This window comes from Leptonychotes weddellii, chromosome 9 (genome assembly GCF_054177405.1).
Source record: "Leptonychotes weddellii isolate Sample4059 chromosome 9, ASM5417740v2, whole genome shotgun sequence".
Lineage (NCBI taxonomy): Eukaryota > Metazoa > Chordata > Mammalia > Carnivora > Phocidae > Leptonychotes > Leptonychotes weddellii.
The window spans coordinates 7,169,523-7,187,990 of NC_138377.1; the positions used below are offsets into that span (position 1 = coordinate 7,169,523).

The window sequence follows — 18,468 nt, forward strand, 5'->3', positions numbered from 1 at the left end:
AGAGAGAGCATGAAAGGGGGGAGGGGCAGAGGGCGAAGCAGACTCCCTGCCGAGCAGGGAGCCCGATGCGGGACTCGATCCAGGGACTCCAGGATCATGACCTGAGCCGAAGGCAGTCGCTTAACCAACTGAGCCACCCAGGCGCCCTAGAGCCTACATTTTAATACATATTAGTAAGTTTACATACTGGGTATGTATAATCAAAATTCCTTTACTTAGAGGGATACACAATCATAGAAGCTTGGACACCACTGCTCTGTAGGACAGAAGCCCTAAAATAGGTTGAGTGGAAATAATGACCCTTCCCGTCCCCCTCAAGGCTTCTGACTGCCTATTGCACTGTCCTCACAACACTCCGGGGTTCCAGAGTTGTAACAAATGAAAAAGCTCTGCAAAAAACTCTTCATCCATTTATTAAGCTCTATGGAAAAGACACATGTTTACACATTTCATCCGTTTCTCATTGTGAAATGCACCTTCTTTACAATGTAACAGATGTTCTTTATCACAGGGCCAGATGTTCTTTATCACAGTGTTGACACAACCCATAGGGCGGCTGCCCTGTCACAGACTGATTGCTCCTCAGACCACGAGACAACCCCTAAGTGACCATTAGGGTCCCAGAGCTGTGACTCGGCTCTGCTCAGAGAAGACCTTTAGACCATCACAGGCTGGCTGACGGATGAGCGCTACACATTTGCAAAGCACGCCTCTTTTTTATTCCACAATATGTGCACCTGTGTAACTTCATTCAAATACTAAATCGTTGCTACTTCTTATTCAACTCTTTTTCTCCAGCTACGAGTGTGTATGTTTACTGGGACGGAGGGGTGTGTGTGGTAGGGGAACAAAGCCTGGGAATCGTTTTTGATCCTTTTTGTTTTAAAATCTAGAGCTGGCTTGATGAGGGTTTATGGGCAGTTTGCCCTCCAAAATTTCCCGGTCCTTTTTGGGTTTCCATCTTCTCCAGAGAGAGCTTGCTAAGAAGTATCCATTTATTTTTTCGAGCGAATGAGCGCTGCCCAGGTGCCACGTACCTTAGGAACTCCACTGCTACTGAGCTGGCCCCTCCCTGCCCTGGTTCTCTGCCGCTTGATGTCAGACCCTGGGTGGTGCATTCTCCATACTCCCCATGGGGCTTGGCACGGGGCTGGCCCCAGGAGGCAGACTGTGAAACATGTGGGAAAAAAGAAATGAATCCTCCTTGGAGGAGCTGGGGCTTGGGGTTAGGGATGTCTCTTAAGGCTCCGGCCAAGGATGCTGGTCTAGCTTCCTGCGGCCTGACACCTGAGACCTGCCCCGCCCCACGCATCGCCCCGCCCACCGCCGCCCCGCCCCGAGAAGGCAGAGCCTCGCCCCTCTGCAGTGCCGACTGCTGGTCTCTTGGGCGAGGGCGTTCTCCCTTCTCCCTTCTCCCTTCTCCCGTCTCCGTTCAGCAAAGTACCGGTTGTTCTGGTGCTTATCATGTGGGTCCCGCCCCAGGGCTTCCTCACCGTCACAGCTGCCCGGACCTAGCCAGCCCTCTTGACCCAGGGCTGCTGCCGGCACCCATGAGCCGCTCAGGCCTCTAGGGGAGCTTGGTCCCAGGACCAGTGCTTTGGGGTCAGTGACCTTCGTGCCAAATCATTGGTCTGCCGCTATTATAAACCACTGGTTGGTGCCCTTGGTTGCTGAGACAGGGACAATGGTAGGCAGGCCTGGACGGCTCCCGACTACTGCCCACCCCCCGTGAGGGTCTGAGCATGTGGATTCCCTGAGTAAGTTCAATCAGAAATCTCTTGGGCTCATCACAAATCAAACACTGGACGGGTGGCCTGCCCCCAAAATGCTCGTGTGTGTGTGTGTGTGTGTGTGTGTGTGTGTGTGTGTTGGGGTGGGGGTGGGAGGGACAGAGTATGGGAAGGAACGGTGGAAGGCAGTTAACATTATTGAGCACCTACTCTGTGGCAGACACTGATGGGCGCTTTACATGGTCATTAGCGGCAAAGCTGTGTCGTCACAATAAATTTACTTCTGTTCTGTGTGCCTAATAAAGCCACACATTTATAGAGCACCTTTCCTTCCTTCAGAGTACTTCTATGCCTTTGCCTCTTTCAATCTTCACAACACCCTGGTGTTACAGACGAGGAAACAGGCAGGGACCAAGCAATGTGCCACTAGTTAAGGGCCGGCCCGCGGCAGGCTCCTCACGCCTCACCTCTGCACCGCCCCCAGTGCCTTGCTTGACCATGTCTGGTCGCAGAACAGCCCTCTGGTAGTTGCCAATACCCAATCATCCCCGTTCCAGTTTGTAAGTTCCTTCAAGGCAGAGATTATACTCTTTTTCTTGCCTCTTGCCCATGGTGCTCAATGCTGTGTAAACAGCAAGTGCCAGCTAAGTGCTCACCGAGTTCTTTTTTGGCACAGACCGTCTTTTCCATGGGCCCGGGAAGTGATGGAATCCTGGTCTCTGGGTTCTTACCAGGGATCCCTCAGAGTTAAACCTTCATTAATCTCAGGAATCATCCTCCAGAGTCCCAGCTGGGTAGATTTAAGAGACCTAAGGCAAAACCCCAGCCAGGTCCCCCCATGCACTCAGCCGGGGCACCAGAGTTGGGGTGGCCATTCTCCCGGAGGTCTGAGCCGGCATGCTGCAGCAGGGCGGGACACCACGTGGGAGGGAAGCTCAGTCACTCCTGTCCCCAGGCCCCCTCCACTCCCGGGAGGATGCAGACTGGTCCAGGGGTGGCAGCAGATGAGAACAATAATACTGTCATGTGTATGGAGCCCTTGGCTGTGCGTGAGGTCACCCCATCCTCACGGCCTGGCTCACTGCAGCTTGGGCAGGGCAGCAGTGATGCTCCTGGGTTTACCCAGAGACGCGGACTTATTGCCCGAGGTCACACCCATGGCATGGCTTCCATTCCTTCCCGGGCACATCCTGAAGCGCCACTGTCCCTTCGGCCCGGCACACAGGAGCAGGGGTCCAGGGGGCGCCCCCTCACTGGCTGTTGTCCACCCACTCTGGCAGTCTGTGGATCTGGAGCTCCACGGAGATGGAGGTCCGGAGCGTGCCCATGGAGTTCTCCATCTTGCTGGACTCCAGCACGCAGCCCCCTTTCTGGCACAGTCTCTGGAACACCTCCCGGGACTTCTTGCGGAAGCGCTTGCCCACGATCACGTACATCAGCGGGTTGAGGCAGCTGTTACTGTAGCCCACGTAAGAGGCGATCTGCGTGAAGACGTCGACCATGTACTCGTCCCAGCAGCCGGACAGGATGTTAAGGCGCAGCAGCGTGTCCAGGATGGTGCTGATCTGGAAGGGCAGCCAGCAGATGACAAACAGCCCCAGCACGGCTAGGACCAGCACCATGGCCTTCCTCTCTGTCTGGATCTCCTTGAACTTCTGCATCTCATTGTTCCGCAGCACCTGCATGATCTGCACTGTGCAGAAGGTGATGATGGTCAAGGGCAACAGAAAGCCCACGACGTTCAGGAGGATGTTGGTGAACACTTCCCAGGTGCGGGACGGGTAGTTGATGATGCAGGCAGTGACGTTGTGGCCCTCCTCTCTGTACTCCCTCATGGTCCGGAAGGCCAGCATGGGCGAACTCAGGAGCAGTGTGCACCCCCAGATCACCAGGCTATAGAGCTTGGCCCAGCGCACCCCGCGCATCCGGCCCACGGACATGGTCTTCACCAGGGCCAGGTAGCGGTCGATGCTCACCAGCATGAGGAAGCAGATGCTGCTGTAGAGATTCATGTAGACCATGGTGTTCACCACACGGCAGAGGACCTCCCCAAAAAGCCAGTTGAAGTTGTTGGCGATGGTGATGGCCCAGAAGGGCAGCCCGCAGGCCAGGATCAGGTCCGCCACGGCCAGGTTGCCCAGGTAGATCTCGGCCACCGTGCAGCTACTCTTGTGCAGGCAGAAGATGCTGAGGACGAAGGTGTTCTCCAGGGCTGCCAGCACGAACAGGACCCAGAGGAAGGGGGCCTGGGTGGTGTTGAGCCAGTTCCACCAGTCAGAGTAGACACAGGTGCTGGTCACGGTCCTGTTGAGGGTGGGCATGAGGACTTGCGAGGTGATGTTGAGCATTTCTGTGCTGAAAGAAAGTGGAAAAGAAGCTGTTACACCTCAAGTCACAAGAGGCAGGAGAAACAGCTGATGCAGAAGGAAGGGGGCGATCAGCAGGCAGCTTCCAGAAGCGAGGTCGGGAGTGGCACTCAGGCCCTTTCTGCCACACGCTGAGACTTGGGTCCGGGCACCCCAGACTCCCCGGGGTCTTTAAGAGGTACCCCGTCTCCTTGGGCTAGGCCGAGAGCTCATGGTCTTTGCCTCGTGGTTCCCCTGGGGTGTTTCCTTGGCCAGCGTCCGTCACCAGTACTGACAATCACAGTCTTGGACCCTGGACCTCCTCGAAGCTTCTGTGATAGGAGGATATGTGCACATTCCTCATTCCTTCCTTATCGCACGGGCCCCTCCCAAGGGAGCTGGTCATCTTTCAGCCTCTCATGGCCTGGTCTTGGTGAGTAATTGATTAGAGGGGAAGAAAGATATCATGCCAGACAAGGAGATTCCAGCCTGGCTCCGAGACCGCAGTCCATCTGCCCACACTCTGTCTCCTTCTGGCAGAAGGCAGCATTGCGCTTCCAGAACCCTCATCAGCAAAGTATTGATGATAATCAGAGGTTGCATGATGGAAAGGGGGGGCAGGGGCTTTGGAACCTGGTAGTCTTCCTGAGTTCAAATCCCAGCTCATTCATTAGCTGTGTGACCTTGGGCAAGTTAATGACCTACCTTGTAAAATGGAAATAACAAAATCTACTTCTCAGGGTTGTGGTGGGAATCCAAGGCAGTGTGCAAAAAGCCCCAACCTCTGCACTTGGTTCAATAAACATGAATAATTTTCTATTTTTGTGGTTATTAAACTACCAACAACACTCTCCTTGCTCCTGTGTTAGTGAGGTTATAATTAACCCACTGATTCCTCTTTCACTCTTGGGTGAGACTCAGACCATGGGGCAGTTCATTTTCTAGAAGTGTCGCCGTTAAGGCTAATTCATCTCTACCTTCAGCAAAGAGGCATGGGGCTTGGACACATATGGGTTCCAATCCTAGCTGTGTGGTCTTGGGCAAACTGCTTGACCTCTCTGAGCTTCCATTCTGTTTCCTTTGGTGTAGAGTATTACTCTCTTCTTGACTTGCTTTGCATGGCCGTTGCAAGGTTCGAATCAAAGAGTGGGTATGAAGATACATTGAAAGCAGAAAGCACAACCCAGAGGGCAGGCCTGAGTGGACATTTTCCTAGTGCCCTGTGGGCTGGGGGAGGGAAGGTGGCGCTAGAGGGGCTCTTTCTGGGAGGGCGATTCCTTCCTGGGTAGGCTCGTAGGGGAGGAATTGAGCCACAGTTCATGGGAAAGGATCTGCTGTTCACCTCCGGGATTTCCTAGGAAAAACCAGGAGTACTTCCAGGAGTAGCTGGTTGGTTTTCAGTGGCCAGACTGGGCACCTGTGACTAACTTATTCATCAATGCATTTATCTTTTAAATGTGCCTTGAGCTTCTCCGTGCTGAGCTCCGTGTGGCTGTAGGGACCCAGAGGCGAGTACTGCGTGTCCCCTGCCCTGCCCAAGCTCCCAAGTGTGATGAATGCCATGGGGTGGAAGGAAGGGCATGGGGCACAGAATTGGGGGGTGGGGGGAGAAGGTTGGAGGTGACTCTGGAGCTGGGTCTCCAAGGATGAGGAACATGTCAATGGAGAGCAAGCAGGAACGGCGTCATACGGTGACAGATGGCAACTGCACTTGCGGTGAGCACAGCGTAATGTATAGAGAAGTTGCATCACTGTGTTTTACACCTGAAACCAAGGTAGCATTGTGTGTCAACTGTACTCAAATAAGAAAATTAAAAAATAAAACAAACACACATAGCAACAAAAACAAAGGAGAGGGGACAGACCAGGCAGAGGGAGCAGCCTGAGCGGAGTGGCAGAGTGGAGAAGCCTCTGGCATGTTCTGGAAGGCGGACTAGATGTTGGACAAGGAGGCGGGAAGTGGCAGGAGATGGGATGAATAAGGGAAAAAGGACAGTCATCACTGGCTGCTAAGAAACTGAGGCTTTATCCCTGAGGGCTTCAAGGAGGGAGTGATGGAATAGAAAAAACACCCTAGAAAGATCCTTCTGGTGGAGTGGTGGTTTTAGCATGTCCAACAATTCTGTGCTACCCTTCCCTTCAAAAGGTACAGTCTAGCTCCTCTCCTAGTGAATGTGGCCAGACTTAGTGATTTGCTTCCCACTCATGGTGTGACAGTGTGTGACTCCCGCGGCCAGTCCTAAAACGCATTGCAGGGGCTCCTGTGCGGGGCAGTCGGTTAAGCGTCTGACTCTTGGTTTCGGCTCAGGTCGTGATTCCAGGGTGCTGAGATTGAGCCCGCAGTCAGGCTCCAAGCTCAGCACTGAATCTGCTTGAGATTCTCTCTCCCTCTTCCTCTGCTCCTCTCCACCATGCCCCCCCCCACCGGCCCCCGAACTCTCTCTCTCTAAAGTAAATAAATCTTAAAAAAACAAACAAACCCGCAATGCAGCTTCCTCCTTGGCCTCTTGGGTTGCTCTCTGCGGGGGAAGCTGGCTGCCATGTTGTGAGGGCACTCAGGCAGCCACGTGGAGAGGAACCAACTTGCCACTTGGAAGCAGATCTTCTGGTCCCAGTTAAGCCTTTGGTTGATCCTGGCGCCCTAGCCTTTGAGTATTCCAGCTGAGGCCCCAGGCATCATGGAACAGAGACAAGCCATCCCCATTGAGCCCTAAGTTCCTTTGGCCCCGTTTCTGTAGCTACAGAAAACCCACTTCCTCCGTGCCCCAGGCTCAGGGTCTGGCTCTCTAGAGACTGAAGTATGGCACCAGCTGCTGCTTGTTCACTTCCCAGCAATATGGTCCCTCACCAACGGGATGGCCCCGGGCCCCTAGTTTAGCTCTGAGAAGCCACGGGGTCGTCCGAGGGGGCCTGGGGATTGCGTAACTAGGGGTCACGTGCCCCGTGGCTGTCTGGTCATCGGCATAGTAGGCTGCACCCCCCACAGGGCTGAGAGGCTGGGCTGGGCCCTTCTCCCTTTTGTCGGGCCGGCACTGCCCCCTGAGGACCGACCCTCCCTTTCCTCTGCTTCCACTCGGGATCAGATCTCCCCACATTCTCTCTTTAGAGTGACTTGGCCTTCCACCAGATGTCAGATGTGTGTTGGAGACTTCCAGTCTCTATGGTGACCTGGCACATCTCTGTCTGATTCCTTGGGTGTGGACGTCAGAATGTCACTCTCTTCATTTCCAAGTTCATTTGGGATAGCTCGCACGTGACCACTGGTCCTGCGTCTTCCTCTGGCATCCCTATGCCCCGCCAAACCCCACAGAACACTCCACTCCCTCTGCTCCCACCAGGCCCATGGGGATTTGAACAGTGGCCTCACCAGCCCCTGAGAGTTTTCGTCTGTGGATTCGACCTCTCCTGTTGCTTCAGCTGTTGTCCAGGAGGTGAGGGTCATGTTCTCCAGGTCTTCTCCAGGCTGTCTGGCCCTCTCCTGTGAGGAGTAAACCAAGGAACTCTTTTGACTTACCCGAAAGAGGCCGTGGTGGGCACAGGGTCGTTATGAAAAGACAGGAACATTGATCTTTGCCACGTGGAGAACATTTGGACTCAGAGTGGGATGTAAGTGAGGCTCCTGGGCTGACTGGGGGAGAAAAGACAGTTAGATGGTGGCTGGGGACCATAAAACCCACGTACTCTCCACCAGGGAAGGGAACTGGAGTCCTTCACTTAACAAATGTTTATTAAGCAGCTATGGCATACGGGGTGCTAGGGACCTAAGAGTACAATGTCCTGTCCTCCAGGAGCATACGGTCCAAAGGATTAGCTACATGCTACTGAATTAGTCACTAATTAATTGAAAACTGGCATAAATGCTATGAAATGAAGATCCCATGACAGGATGTAACACGGAGTCCTAAACCAGCCTGGTGTGGGGGATGAATGGATATTTATTTTGAGACCTGAGGGTACGTAGGAGGAAACTGGATAAAAGGATGATGGTGGAGAGGAGGATGTTTGGGTGGAAAGAGCAGCAGGTGCAAAGGCCCTGAGGCAGGGAGAAGCTTGCTGTGGATATGTGTTAGGCCCTGGTGGCTGCTGGCGGAAGGAGGGGACAGGACTGTGGCAGGGGCAGCGTGGAGGCAGGGAGACTGATTAGCTGGTTCTGCCCGTTCATCTGGGAGCAGGATGATGGAGGCTGGAGAGGATGAATCCCAGGGGTGTTTAGAGAGGAAAGCTGACATGCCTGGTGTAAGATGCTTCTGAAACTCACAGGTGGGAGTGTAAGTAGCTGTTGGGCCCTGAGTGGGTCCGGAGCTCAGGGGAGAGGCCTGGGCTGGAGGGTCCCCAGGGCTTCGAGCCTAAGGAGAAAGGCCGCTGGGGACGAGCAGTTCCAACCCATTTTGGTGGTTCCTGCTCTAGTGTGCTCTCAAGTTCTGAGAAATGTGAGCCTTTCTGCCCAGCGGCGCTCTGCTGACAAAGCCTCTCTCCATCCCTCTTCCCTTTCCTCTGTGTGGCTGATCCCTGCGCAGCCCAGCTTGGAACCGCCAGCGGTCCACGCATGTGGATGTTTTCCAGTAAATACGGTACCGCCCTGTAAATGTAATTTCTCTTCCTGATGCTGTTCTCCCTTTATTGTAAGAGGATACTATATAATACATATAACATACAACCTCTCTGTTAACCGGCTGTTCATGTTATCAGGAAGGCTTCGGGTCCACGGTAAGCTATCAGCAGTTAAGTTTGGGGGAAGTAAAAAATTAGATGCAGATTTATGACGGGGAGGGGTGTCGGCACCCCTAACCCCCGCTTTGTTCAAGGATCCACTGTACTCCCATCCGGGGAGGGAGGCATCAGCTGTGGGCTTGCCTTGCAGAGGAGGTGGGGTGCAGAGACTCCTCCAAGTGCCATTGCCGACCAGACCTGGGGGTGAGGGCTTAGACCCCCGCCTTCTTGTCCAGACCTTGAGCTCGCTCCCCCATCTCATGGGACTTCTTGCTCCTGTCCCCCCCATCTCACGGGGCCTCTTGCTTCTGTCCGGGAAGGGAGTGAATAGCTGGGTGCCTGGGTGCACGTGCGTGTAGATGCGTGTAGCCGTGGGTCTGCCCAGCCCCAGGTTCCAGCCACTTAGCGAGATCAGCCTGTGCAAAGAGCAGGCACACAGGCTTCTAGAAGCCAGCTCTCCGAGTTTAGTTGTGGGGAGTGGAGGTAAGGCAGCGGACAATTTAGGAAATACGAGAGCACATTAGAAAAAGAAGAGACTGAGTTGGTAAGCAGGAAATGAGGCAGAAGATAGTTAACATCTGGAAAAGGTTTAGCAGAACCCCTAAGCTGAGCTGAGGTCAGGATTTGGAACTTGGAGCAACAGGGAGCAAAGTGCTGCTGATCCTTCAAGGAGTGGGATCTGGGGAAGGGAAGAAAGTCCTTGTAGATTGCCTTTTTGGGAGGCCCTCCCTGGCCCCTAAGAAGAAAATTCAACTGGAGGTCAGAGGTCATGTATTCGAATCATTCATTCCTCCGTGCTACTTGCTGAGAAAGAGCAAGGTGACCTTCCTCTGCCCCGTGGGGTTCCCTCTCCTGCTGAGGGACCTCAGCCTGCCCGCAGGCCTCTCTTTTCCACAGGGACAGTGACAGGTGCACAGGTGACCCAGGGCCTCCCACTCCGTCACCCTGGGGAGTGCCCAGCGTTTCCTCACTGCCCTCCCTTGTGTCTGCCTGCTGGGGTGTTCCTGGATCTGGCTGGCAGATCCTAATTGCTGGCTAATGGCTGGAAATATTGATCTCTTTTTCTTTTTTCTTTTTTTTTTAAAAGATTTTATTTATTTATTTATTTGAGAGAGAGAGAGCATGAGAGAGGGGAGGTCAGAGGGAGAAGCAGACTCCCTGCCGAGCAGGGAGCCCGATGCGGGACTCGATCCCGGGACTCCAGGATCATGACCTGAGCCGAAGGCAGTCGCTTAACCAACTGAGCCACCCAGGTGCCCGATCTCTTTTTCAAAACAAAGCCAGCCAGGGAAACCGTGAGACTGTAGTTCTAGTTTCTACGTGAGTGTGGGTGTTCTCCTTTGGCCTTGTGTGTGTGTCTGGTGTGTGTGTGGTGTGTGTGTGTGTGATTGTGTGGTGTGTGCGGTATGTGTGGTGTGTGTGTGTGTGTGGTGTGTGCATGGTGTGTGCGTGGGGGCTGGTGTGTGTGTGGTGTGTTTGTGTGGCCATCTATCCCATTATATTCAGTATCCTCAGAGGGAAGAGCCCTGCCTCCTTCATCTTCCCACTTTCTGCTGTGCCTGCACCGATTTGCGTGTCCCAATCTCTTGAAAAAATACTCGCTCCTTGAATAAGTGGAATCTCTCAGACCACCCAGCAATTTGGAGTCAAGGCCAGGGCCAGAAAGAACCGAGGGCTCTTGAGTCACATCGTAGAGCCCTCTCCTGGACACCTCTCCAGAACAGATGCTTTTCTCTAAACTCTGATTACCATGAGTACCAGTAAGAGTGCTGTTTATAGCCGGTCACCAGGGAATAGTCTGGGCCATAGTAAACACTGGCGGAGAGGGGAGGAGGTGAGCCTCTGCGCCTTATTGGCCTCAGCAGCCGGGGAGAAGCGTGTGCGGCCTGGGCACACAGTTTCCAAGGGACCCTTTTTTCCCCTGCCCTGAAAAAAGGTCAAAGCCATCTCTGGGGAAGGATGGGGTTCTGGGAAGTCAACCCCCATCCTAGGAACTCCTAGAGAGCAGAATCAGAAGACCCAATTCCATCACGTGGGCTCTTCCGATATTTGCACACTCTACGGGCCTGGAATGTTTTGGAAACATTTACAGAAAAGGCAAGAGGAGCCGAGGCCCCAGTGTGTTCTGCAGCAGAGGGAAGGGCTCACTTGCCCGACTCGGCACTCTGCTCGCCCTCGGATGCCCGGGGCCTCGTTCAATCTTTATCTTGTGCTTATTACGGCAGGTTATTCTGTTCAGCATGTTTGGCTTCTTTTCCCCACATTGGGTTTTGAAGGTTTCATGATTGGGCAACTTCATCCGACATCCTAACACCAATCCCACCTGCCCTTTGTGTTTTATAAGATAATATAACCACAGTAAACAGCATTTAAACATGTTCAAGTCTCCCAGAGTTCTAGCCCTATGCATAGCCACATGCAACCATCCTTTTGTCTCCTGTGGTTTTACGTGGAATCCAAGGGAATTTTTTCCATGTTGTTCTGTGGTTGTCACAAAGACACCTTTCAGAAAAGCATTGCATTTGTTTATTGTTATTTATGAAACCATTCCTTTATTCCAAACTGTTTTCATGTAATATATTTTCCTAGTGCCTGTGCAACAGAATAAAGGAAAACTTCATTCAAAATGGGGTTGGTTTGGGGGCGCCTGGATGGCTCAGTCAGTTAAGCACCTGACTCTGGATTTTGGCTCAGGTCGTGATCTCAGGGTCGTGAGATTGAGCCCCGTGTCGAGCTCCACGCTCAGAGGGGAGCCTGGAGATTCTCTCTCTCCTTTTCCCTCTGCCCCTCCCTCTGCTCTAAAAAAAATAAAAAAATAAAATGGGGTCACTTTACCCAAAGGATGCAGAAAGACAGATTCAAAGGGACACATGCACCTTGATGTTTATAGCAGAATTATCAAAATAATCAAACTAGGGGCACCTGGGTGGCTCAGTTGTTAAGCGTCTGCCTTCGGCTCAGGTCATGATCCCAGGATCCTGGTATCGAGCCCTGCATCGGGCTCCCTGCTCTGCGGGAAGCCTGCTTCTCCCTCTCCCACTCCCCCTGCTTGTGTTCCCTCTCTTGCTGTGTCTCTCTTTGTCAAATAAATCTTAAAATAATAATAATAATAATCAAACTATGGAAAGAGCCCAAATGTCCATTGACTGATGAATGGGTAAAGATGTGTTATAAACACACACACACACACACACACACACACACACACACACTGGAATATTACTCAGCCATCAGAAAGAATGAAATCTTGCCATTTGCAATGACCTGGATGGAACTAGAGGGTATTATGCTAAATGAAACAAGTCAGTCATAGACAAATACCCTGTGATTTCACACATATGTGGAATTTAGGAAATAAAACAGATGAACATATTGGAAGGAAAAAAAAGAGAGATTGGGAAGCAAACCATAAGAGACTCTCAACAATAGAGAACAAACTGAGGGTTGCTCAAGAGGAAGTGGGTTGGGGGATGGGCTAGATGGGTGATGGGTATCAAGGAGGGTGCTTGTTAGGATTAGCCCTGGGTATTAGGTGTTAAGTGATGAATCACTAAATTCTATACCTGAAACCAATTTTACCATATATGTTAGCTAACTAGAATTGAAATAAAAACTTGAAAAGACAAATAAATAAGATAATAAATATTTTCCCAGATAAAATAAAAAAATAAAAACGCAAAATGGGGTCAGGAGGCCAGCAGGGTTAGGGAGTTCACACACCACACCACTCCTCACAGCCCTTTGCAGACCCAGCAGACAGCATGCACTCTGGGCAGAAAGAAGTTTGTGCCTTAGGACTCCGGCAGAAAGAACGAAGATTATTTTCTTGCCCAGCAACAGCCCAGCCAATGAGAGACAGTCACAGCTCAGCCAATGAGAAACCACTATGCTTGGACCACGCCAAGTTTACTCCAATAGGCTTTTTCTTTATATCAGCCGTCGGAAGTTGGCCCTTCCCTCTGTGAAAGGGCATTTCTCCTCTTTGTTCTCTTCGCTTGACCAGGGTTTTGCAGTGGCTCGTGTGTCCCAAATTGCAATTCTCTGCTGTTCTCAAGTAAACCATTTTGCTGGTTAAGCCACTGACAGTCTTATTTTTAAGGTCAGCGTGCCCCAGCCACGTTGCCTCTCCCCTGTCCCCCCCGCCCCCCAGGACATTTCCTGTGCTCCCACCTCTTTCTTTGCCTTTGTTCCCCCGTCTGGGTGTTGGGGGTGGCTGCAGCCGGCTGGGGAACCGGCACAGGCCTGGGAAATCGGCAGGCCCTGGGCCTTTGGTTTGGGGCTTGAGCAGCAAGCTTGGGGGGTGGGTTACAGAGGGGCAGCCACGGTGCGTGTGTGTGTGTGTGCGCGCGCGCGCGAGTGCACACATGAGAATGTGGAAGAGCATGGGCTGGGAACCTGGAGATGTCCCCAAGGGGTTGGAATGACCAGGGACCCGGGTTTCATGACTGAGATCCAACCAGGTCAGAATCCCAGCTTCAACACCTATTAGCTGTGTATCATCTCGGGCAAGCAGCTGAACCCCTCCAGGCCTCAGCTTTTTCATCCATCGAATGGGGATTTTAATAGCACCTACTTTGTAGGGTTGCTGGGAGTGTAAGGAGGTTAATGATTGCAAAGTGCTTAGAACAACTCGACACATATTCAATGCTCCGTAAATGTCGGCGTTCCCTTCCTCTCTGCCCCATGTCAGGTTACTGCAACACAATTTTATTGGAGGAAAGAATGTTCCTTAAAAAGAAAGCGTTCAACCTACTCCCACCCTCTTTTACAGAAGGGAAGACTGAGGCCCGGAGAGGTGATGAGATGTCTAAAGTCACACAGCAAGTAAGTGCTGGCCTGCGACCTGAGCGGAGGCCTTGCCTGTCTCCTGCTGGAGTGGCTTTTAGGGGTTTGGTGCAGACCAGAGGCAATTGGGGGTCTGGAGGCACTCACAGGACTGGGGCTGTTGGGGACAGAGCCTGAGGACCTGTCTTAATTGAAGCATGGGATTCTTGGACCAAGCCTATTCCCTCTTCCATCTTCCTTCCGCCCCTGGAAACACTTTCTAGGTTAACCTGACAGGATCCTGGAATATTAGAGTGGGAAGGGCTTTTGAGCATTTCATCAGACCCCCTCACATTACAGAAGTGGACACAGAGGCCCAGATATGGTGAGCATTTTCCCAGGACACACAGCCAGCTAGTGGCAGTTCTCAACCTTGAAGCCAGTCCTGGAATCCTGGTACCCAGACCCCCTGTTCTTTCTTTCTTCTTCTTCTTTTTTTTTAATCACCCCACAGCTGTCCCCATCCCACGTAGAAGAAAGAGCTGGGTGCTAATATTGTCTGATTGTGAACATGTTTAAAAACCCCAACCTCACACCCCTAGCCCGTGCAATGGTGTGGCAGGCACACACCAGACCTGAGAGTCCTTTCCACTCTCCTGTATGTTCCAGGGTTGATGTCATGTGCACGTAAATAATTTATAAAGGGAGGAGATAGAAATCCTTGCAAGAGAGCCTTGCAAGATAGGAAGGCTGTGGGTCCAGAGGGAGTGTGTTTTCCAGAAAAGCAATTCCTCAGGAAAGGCTCAGGTTTGGGTGTGCCGAAGAATGCTCATTTCTTCTGCAGACTCTCTAGCTCCCAGAGGGTCCTGGTGGCCCAGGGGTGGCAGTGGGTCTGCTGGGGCGGGAGGAGAGGGCAGCTGACCGGGGGCCTTAGCCACATTGGCCACTGGCCTGGCTCTTCTGCCCTAAGCAGGTGTGTACCGTGACTTGTCTTCCCACGCAGCTGGTTTACAACATGAGGAGGAGGCTAAACTGTACTTTCAGGGATAGACAGAGACTTGGAGCCAGCTGCAGAGAAAAAACAACCTGTCGTGGCACGAAGTGGTTCGGGCCCTGCTGCAGGTGCGTGCGAGAGGCACAGTGGAGAACCCCCAATTCGGAGCGGGTGGACTTTTGTGCTTTCCTGCTCGCTGTGACGTCTGAGATCTTGGCTCTGAAAGGACCCTGTTCTCTTGAGCCTTCACTTCCTGCTCATTTGTTCATTCAACACCCTTCTATTCCCCATGTGCTTGTCATGTTCAGCGTGAGATACAGGGGGGAAGAGCACAGACACACTGAGCAGGACAAAAAGAACTTGGACAGCAAGCCACATCCTAGTGCCATCCTTCAAGGACCATCTCCTGTCTCTGTCGCTGAGCACCAGAGGTGACCTTGGATCAGTGCCTTGTCATCTCTGGGACCTCATTTCCACGATTACAATAAAGCAGATGTAATAGATCGTTCTGGAGACCACTGCACAACCATGTCCCTGAAGAGGAAATGGGCTGCTGCGGGGAAACATGCAAGCAGGGGTAGGGGGACCAGCACAGTGCTGATTCAGGGGCTCATCTTCTCACTTAATGGCATCCAAAGGCATTTATGGAGAAGGATGGAATGAGTCAGTCTTAGCAAGCTCCCCTTCACCAGGAAGCATGTCTCCCTGCCTGCCTGTATCTGAGGAGCCTGGGGCCTGGCCCCGCCTGCCAGGCCTGCCCAAGACAAAGCCACAGTCAAGTCCGAGCCTGGCCCCTGCACTGGGACTATGGCCCTCTGCCCAGTTCTGCTTCGGGAGGTGGAGCCCTTTGGAACCCAGGGAGTCAACCTTCAGAATTAATCGCAGAGCTCCAGGTTTGGCCTTGTGTTACACCTTTTCTAGAAAGGAGTGGAAGGGGAGCGTGTTTCTTTGTGTTGAACTGCAAAGGAATGGCCCTTGAGTCTCCCGAGACCGGAGAAGCAGAGAGGATGGGAAAAGTTGGCCGTGAGTCCCCGACACAGGTATTGACATCATGGACGTGGGTAAACCAGGGATGTGTCTTGGTTTTGTCTGGCTGATGACCTGCGCCAGGAGACCTAGCCCCTTGGGTAAATGGGGATAACCTCCCAAAGAAAGGGTATTGTGAAGACTGGTGATGATGTGTAAAGCACCTGCAAAATAAATGTATTTTCTTTGCACATTTCAACGCCCAGTACAGATCATCCTCTGCAGGGTAGGGACTACTGTTACTTGCCTATTTCACAGAGGAGCAAGCTGAGGCCCAGCTAGCAAGGTGGAGCCACCAGGATTGGAACCCAGGCAGAGCCCCAGGTTTGTCTTTTTATTTTTGTTTTTTAGCTTATTGTTATGGAAAGCTTTGAAAATATACACAAGCCAACAGGTTACCATCATGAAACTCTATGTACCTATCACCCAGCTTCCATGAGCACCAACTCACAGTCAATCTTGTTTCTTCCACACCAAAACCCACCCCACCTCTCCTGTAAGATTTAAAGCAGATCTCACACGCTTACCCTTTATTCCATAAATATTTCAGGGTGCGTCTCTAACAGATAGGGACTCTTTTCAAGAAGTGTCACTGCATACCCATTATAACATCTACAAGAAATCAACAATAATTTACTAGCATCAACTCTCTAGGCGCTGTTCCAATTTCTGATGGTCTCATGATGTCATATTTTTTTCAAGTTATTTTTTCTTCATTTTTTTTTTTAAGTAGGCTCAGCACTCAACTCGGGGCTTAAACTCACCACCCTGAGATCAAGAGTCACATTCTCTACCTACTGAGCCAGCCAGGCGCCTTACAGTTTTTTTCTTGAATCAGAACCCAAGTTACTTTACATACTGCATTGATTCATATGTCTCTTTTGTTTCTTTTAATTTATAGGTTTTCCTGACATCTCTCACTCTTTCTCTTCCTTTCAGTTCACTTGTTCATGAATCCTGGGTGTTGGTTCTTTGGTTTCCCACAGCCTAGAGAAGTGTTGTCCAATAGAGATCTCATTTTAATGAAGTAATTTTAAATTTTCTAGTAGCCACATTTGAAAAACAACAACGACAAAAAAAATGGAAAAAGAAGCAGGCTAAAGTAATATATTTTTAAGTCTGTATATTTAAAATATCATTTCGGTACGTAATGAATAAACTCTTCTTTGTTTATCTATCACTCACTCCCTCAGTTTAGGAGTGCCAACTGTATGCGAGGACATAGGCTAGCCTCCGTTGGTAGGGCTTACTGTGATCGCTAAGCAGTGCTCTGGGTGCTTTCCATGAATCAATTTAGGAAATCCACAACCACCTCAGATGGAGGTACTACTACTGTCCCCATTTCACAGATGAGAAAAGAGAGGCCAGACTCACAATGAGTGCCTCGGGGAGCTGGGATTTGAGCCCTGGTCTTTCTTTATAGCGTCACTGTAACGGTAAACTAGAGCCAGCCCATGCCCTCAGGAATCTCCCATGTGGTTGGCGTATGCCTAAGGGTGCAGAGCACGGGAGGCTTCCTGGAGGACGTGATCGCACCAGGTGACCCCAACCATAGAGCTTTCACGTGTAGGTCTCATCTTCATGGCTTTTGCACTCGGATGCCTGAACAGCCGAAGCGTGGTGTTGTCGGGGTGTGACTGGCACCATCACTCTGGAGAGCTTGGGGGCTTCCCTTAGTTGGGAGGCAGAGAGTCAGGGGGCTGAGGCAGCCAGGCAGGAGAGGTGGTGGCATCGGAGGTGGAGGAGGAGATGGGGGGGGAGATGGAGGAAGGGGGAGAGGCGGGAGGAGGGGATGGACCGACAGGAGATGCCCGACAGGATGGACTCCGGAGGGGGTGAGGTGTGGGTCAGTGGCTTTGAAGGGGCTTGTAGAGGGAGGCTGGGAGCCATTGTGGGGGGTGGGGGGTGGGAGGGGGCAGTCCCCTGTGGTGCCTCCACCTGCAGGATCTAGGTGATCCCTTATCTCCTCAGAAGGCAGGCATGAACAAAACCTTAATGGTTTCTTTTGTTCCTGCCTCTGCATCTCCTGATGCAAAGTTCTGTCAGCTTCCTGCCATGTCTGGCTTCTGTAGCCAGTTTATAGCCCCAGAAAATCCAGGTTCTGTCTGTCCTGGTCAGGAAAGCTTGTGCCTGAGAAAATCCCCCCGCACTCATCCTGAGCTGCCCCAGGGACCGATTCACAGGACCCCTGGCCAGCCCCTGGTGTGGGGTGGGCTCCCAGTGAGCACTTGCTCAGGAAATACTCCTGCCGTTCCCTCGGACTTGCCCAGGACGGCTTGCAGGAGGAAGGGTGGCTCCCGATGTCCTGTCCTTAGTCCTTGGGACACCCGTCCCGATGAGGGTGGTGGGCTTGTTCAGCCAACTGTCAGGGCCAGAAGCTGGGGTGCGGTGTGCCAGTGATGTTAATAGCTGGCTCTTGGTGGTGGTGGGGGGGGGTGCAGATTTTCGTGGTGAAAATATCCCTATCAGGGCTGATTTCAAGCCCGATGTGATGTGTCAATGAGCTCGCAGGGTTCCCAGTTTAATCACTGGCTCTGGGCACGCCTTGGTTAGAGGTCTACCTCTCTGCCTCCCTGCCCACTTTCCAGTCTACGAGGAGCCCTTCCAACTGCTGTTCATACTTCGGATCCAGCTTCATGTCACCTCCTCCAGGAGGCCTGCAGAGACCTAGCTGAGCTGTCCCTGCAGAGAGGCCCCCAGCCCCTGTGTGCCCGTTATGTCTGAGTACACTCTGTGTACACAGCAACCTTAACGGTCTCGCTCCCTGCCATGTCGGTGGCGGGGGGTGGGGGGCGGGGTGCTGGAAGTGCAGGAGATGGTTCTGTCTTCCCCTCCCCTGGACCCCCACCTCCGCGCATTGGCTCTGGTCCGCAGCAGACGCTTGGGAGAGGTATTTGTC

The 18,468-nt window shown here is 52.2% G+C and overlaps 1 protein-coding gene across 4 annotated transcripts in view; it reads right to left on the minus strand.

Annotated features, from left to right (window-relative positions):
- Positions 1 to 390: 390 nt before the first annotated feature.
- BDKRB2 (bradykinin receptor B2) overlaps positions 391 to 18,468 on the minus strand; it is a 29,462-nt gene continuing 11,384 nt past the window's right edge. For 2 of the 4 annotated variants that reach the window (XM_081829985.1, XM_031030673.2), the window contains exons 2-3: positions 7,590 to 7,703; positions 391 to 4,085 (exon numbers count right to left, since the gene is read on the minus strand). In XM_081829985.1, the coding sequence (XP_081686111.1) occupies positions 2,981 to 4,085; positions 7,590 to 7,663 (1,179 nt within the window). In that variant the 5' untranslated portion in view covers positions 7,664 to 7,703 and the 3' untranslated portion in view covers positions 391 to 2,980. Of the gene's footprint in view, positions 4,086 to 6,555; positions 6,722 to 7,442; positions 7,554 to 7,589; positions 7,704 to 18,468 lie in introns of all 4 variants that reach the window. The other 2 variants (XM_081829986.1, XM_031030675.2) reach the window with 2 other exon arrangements.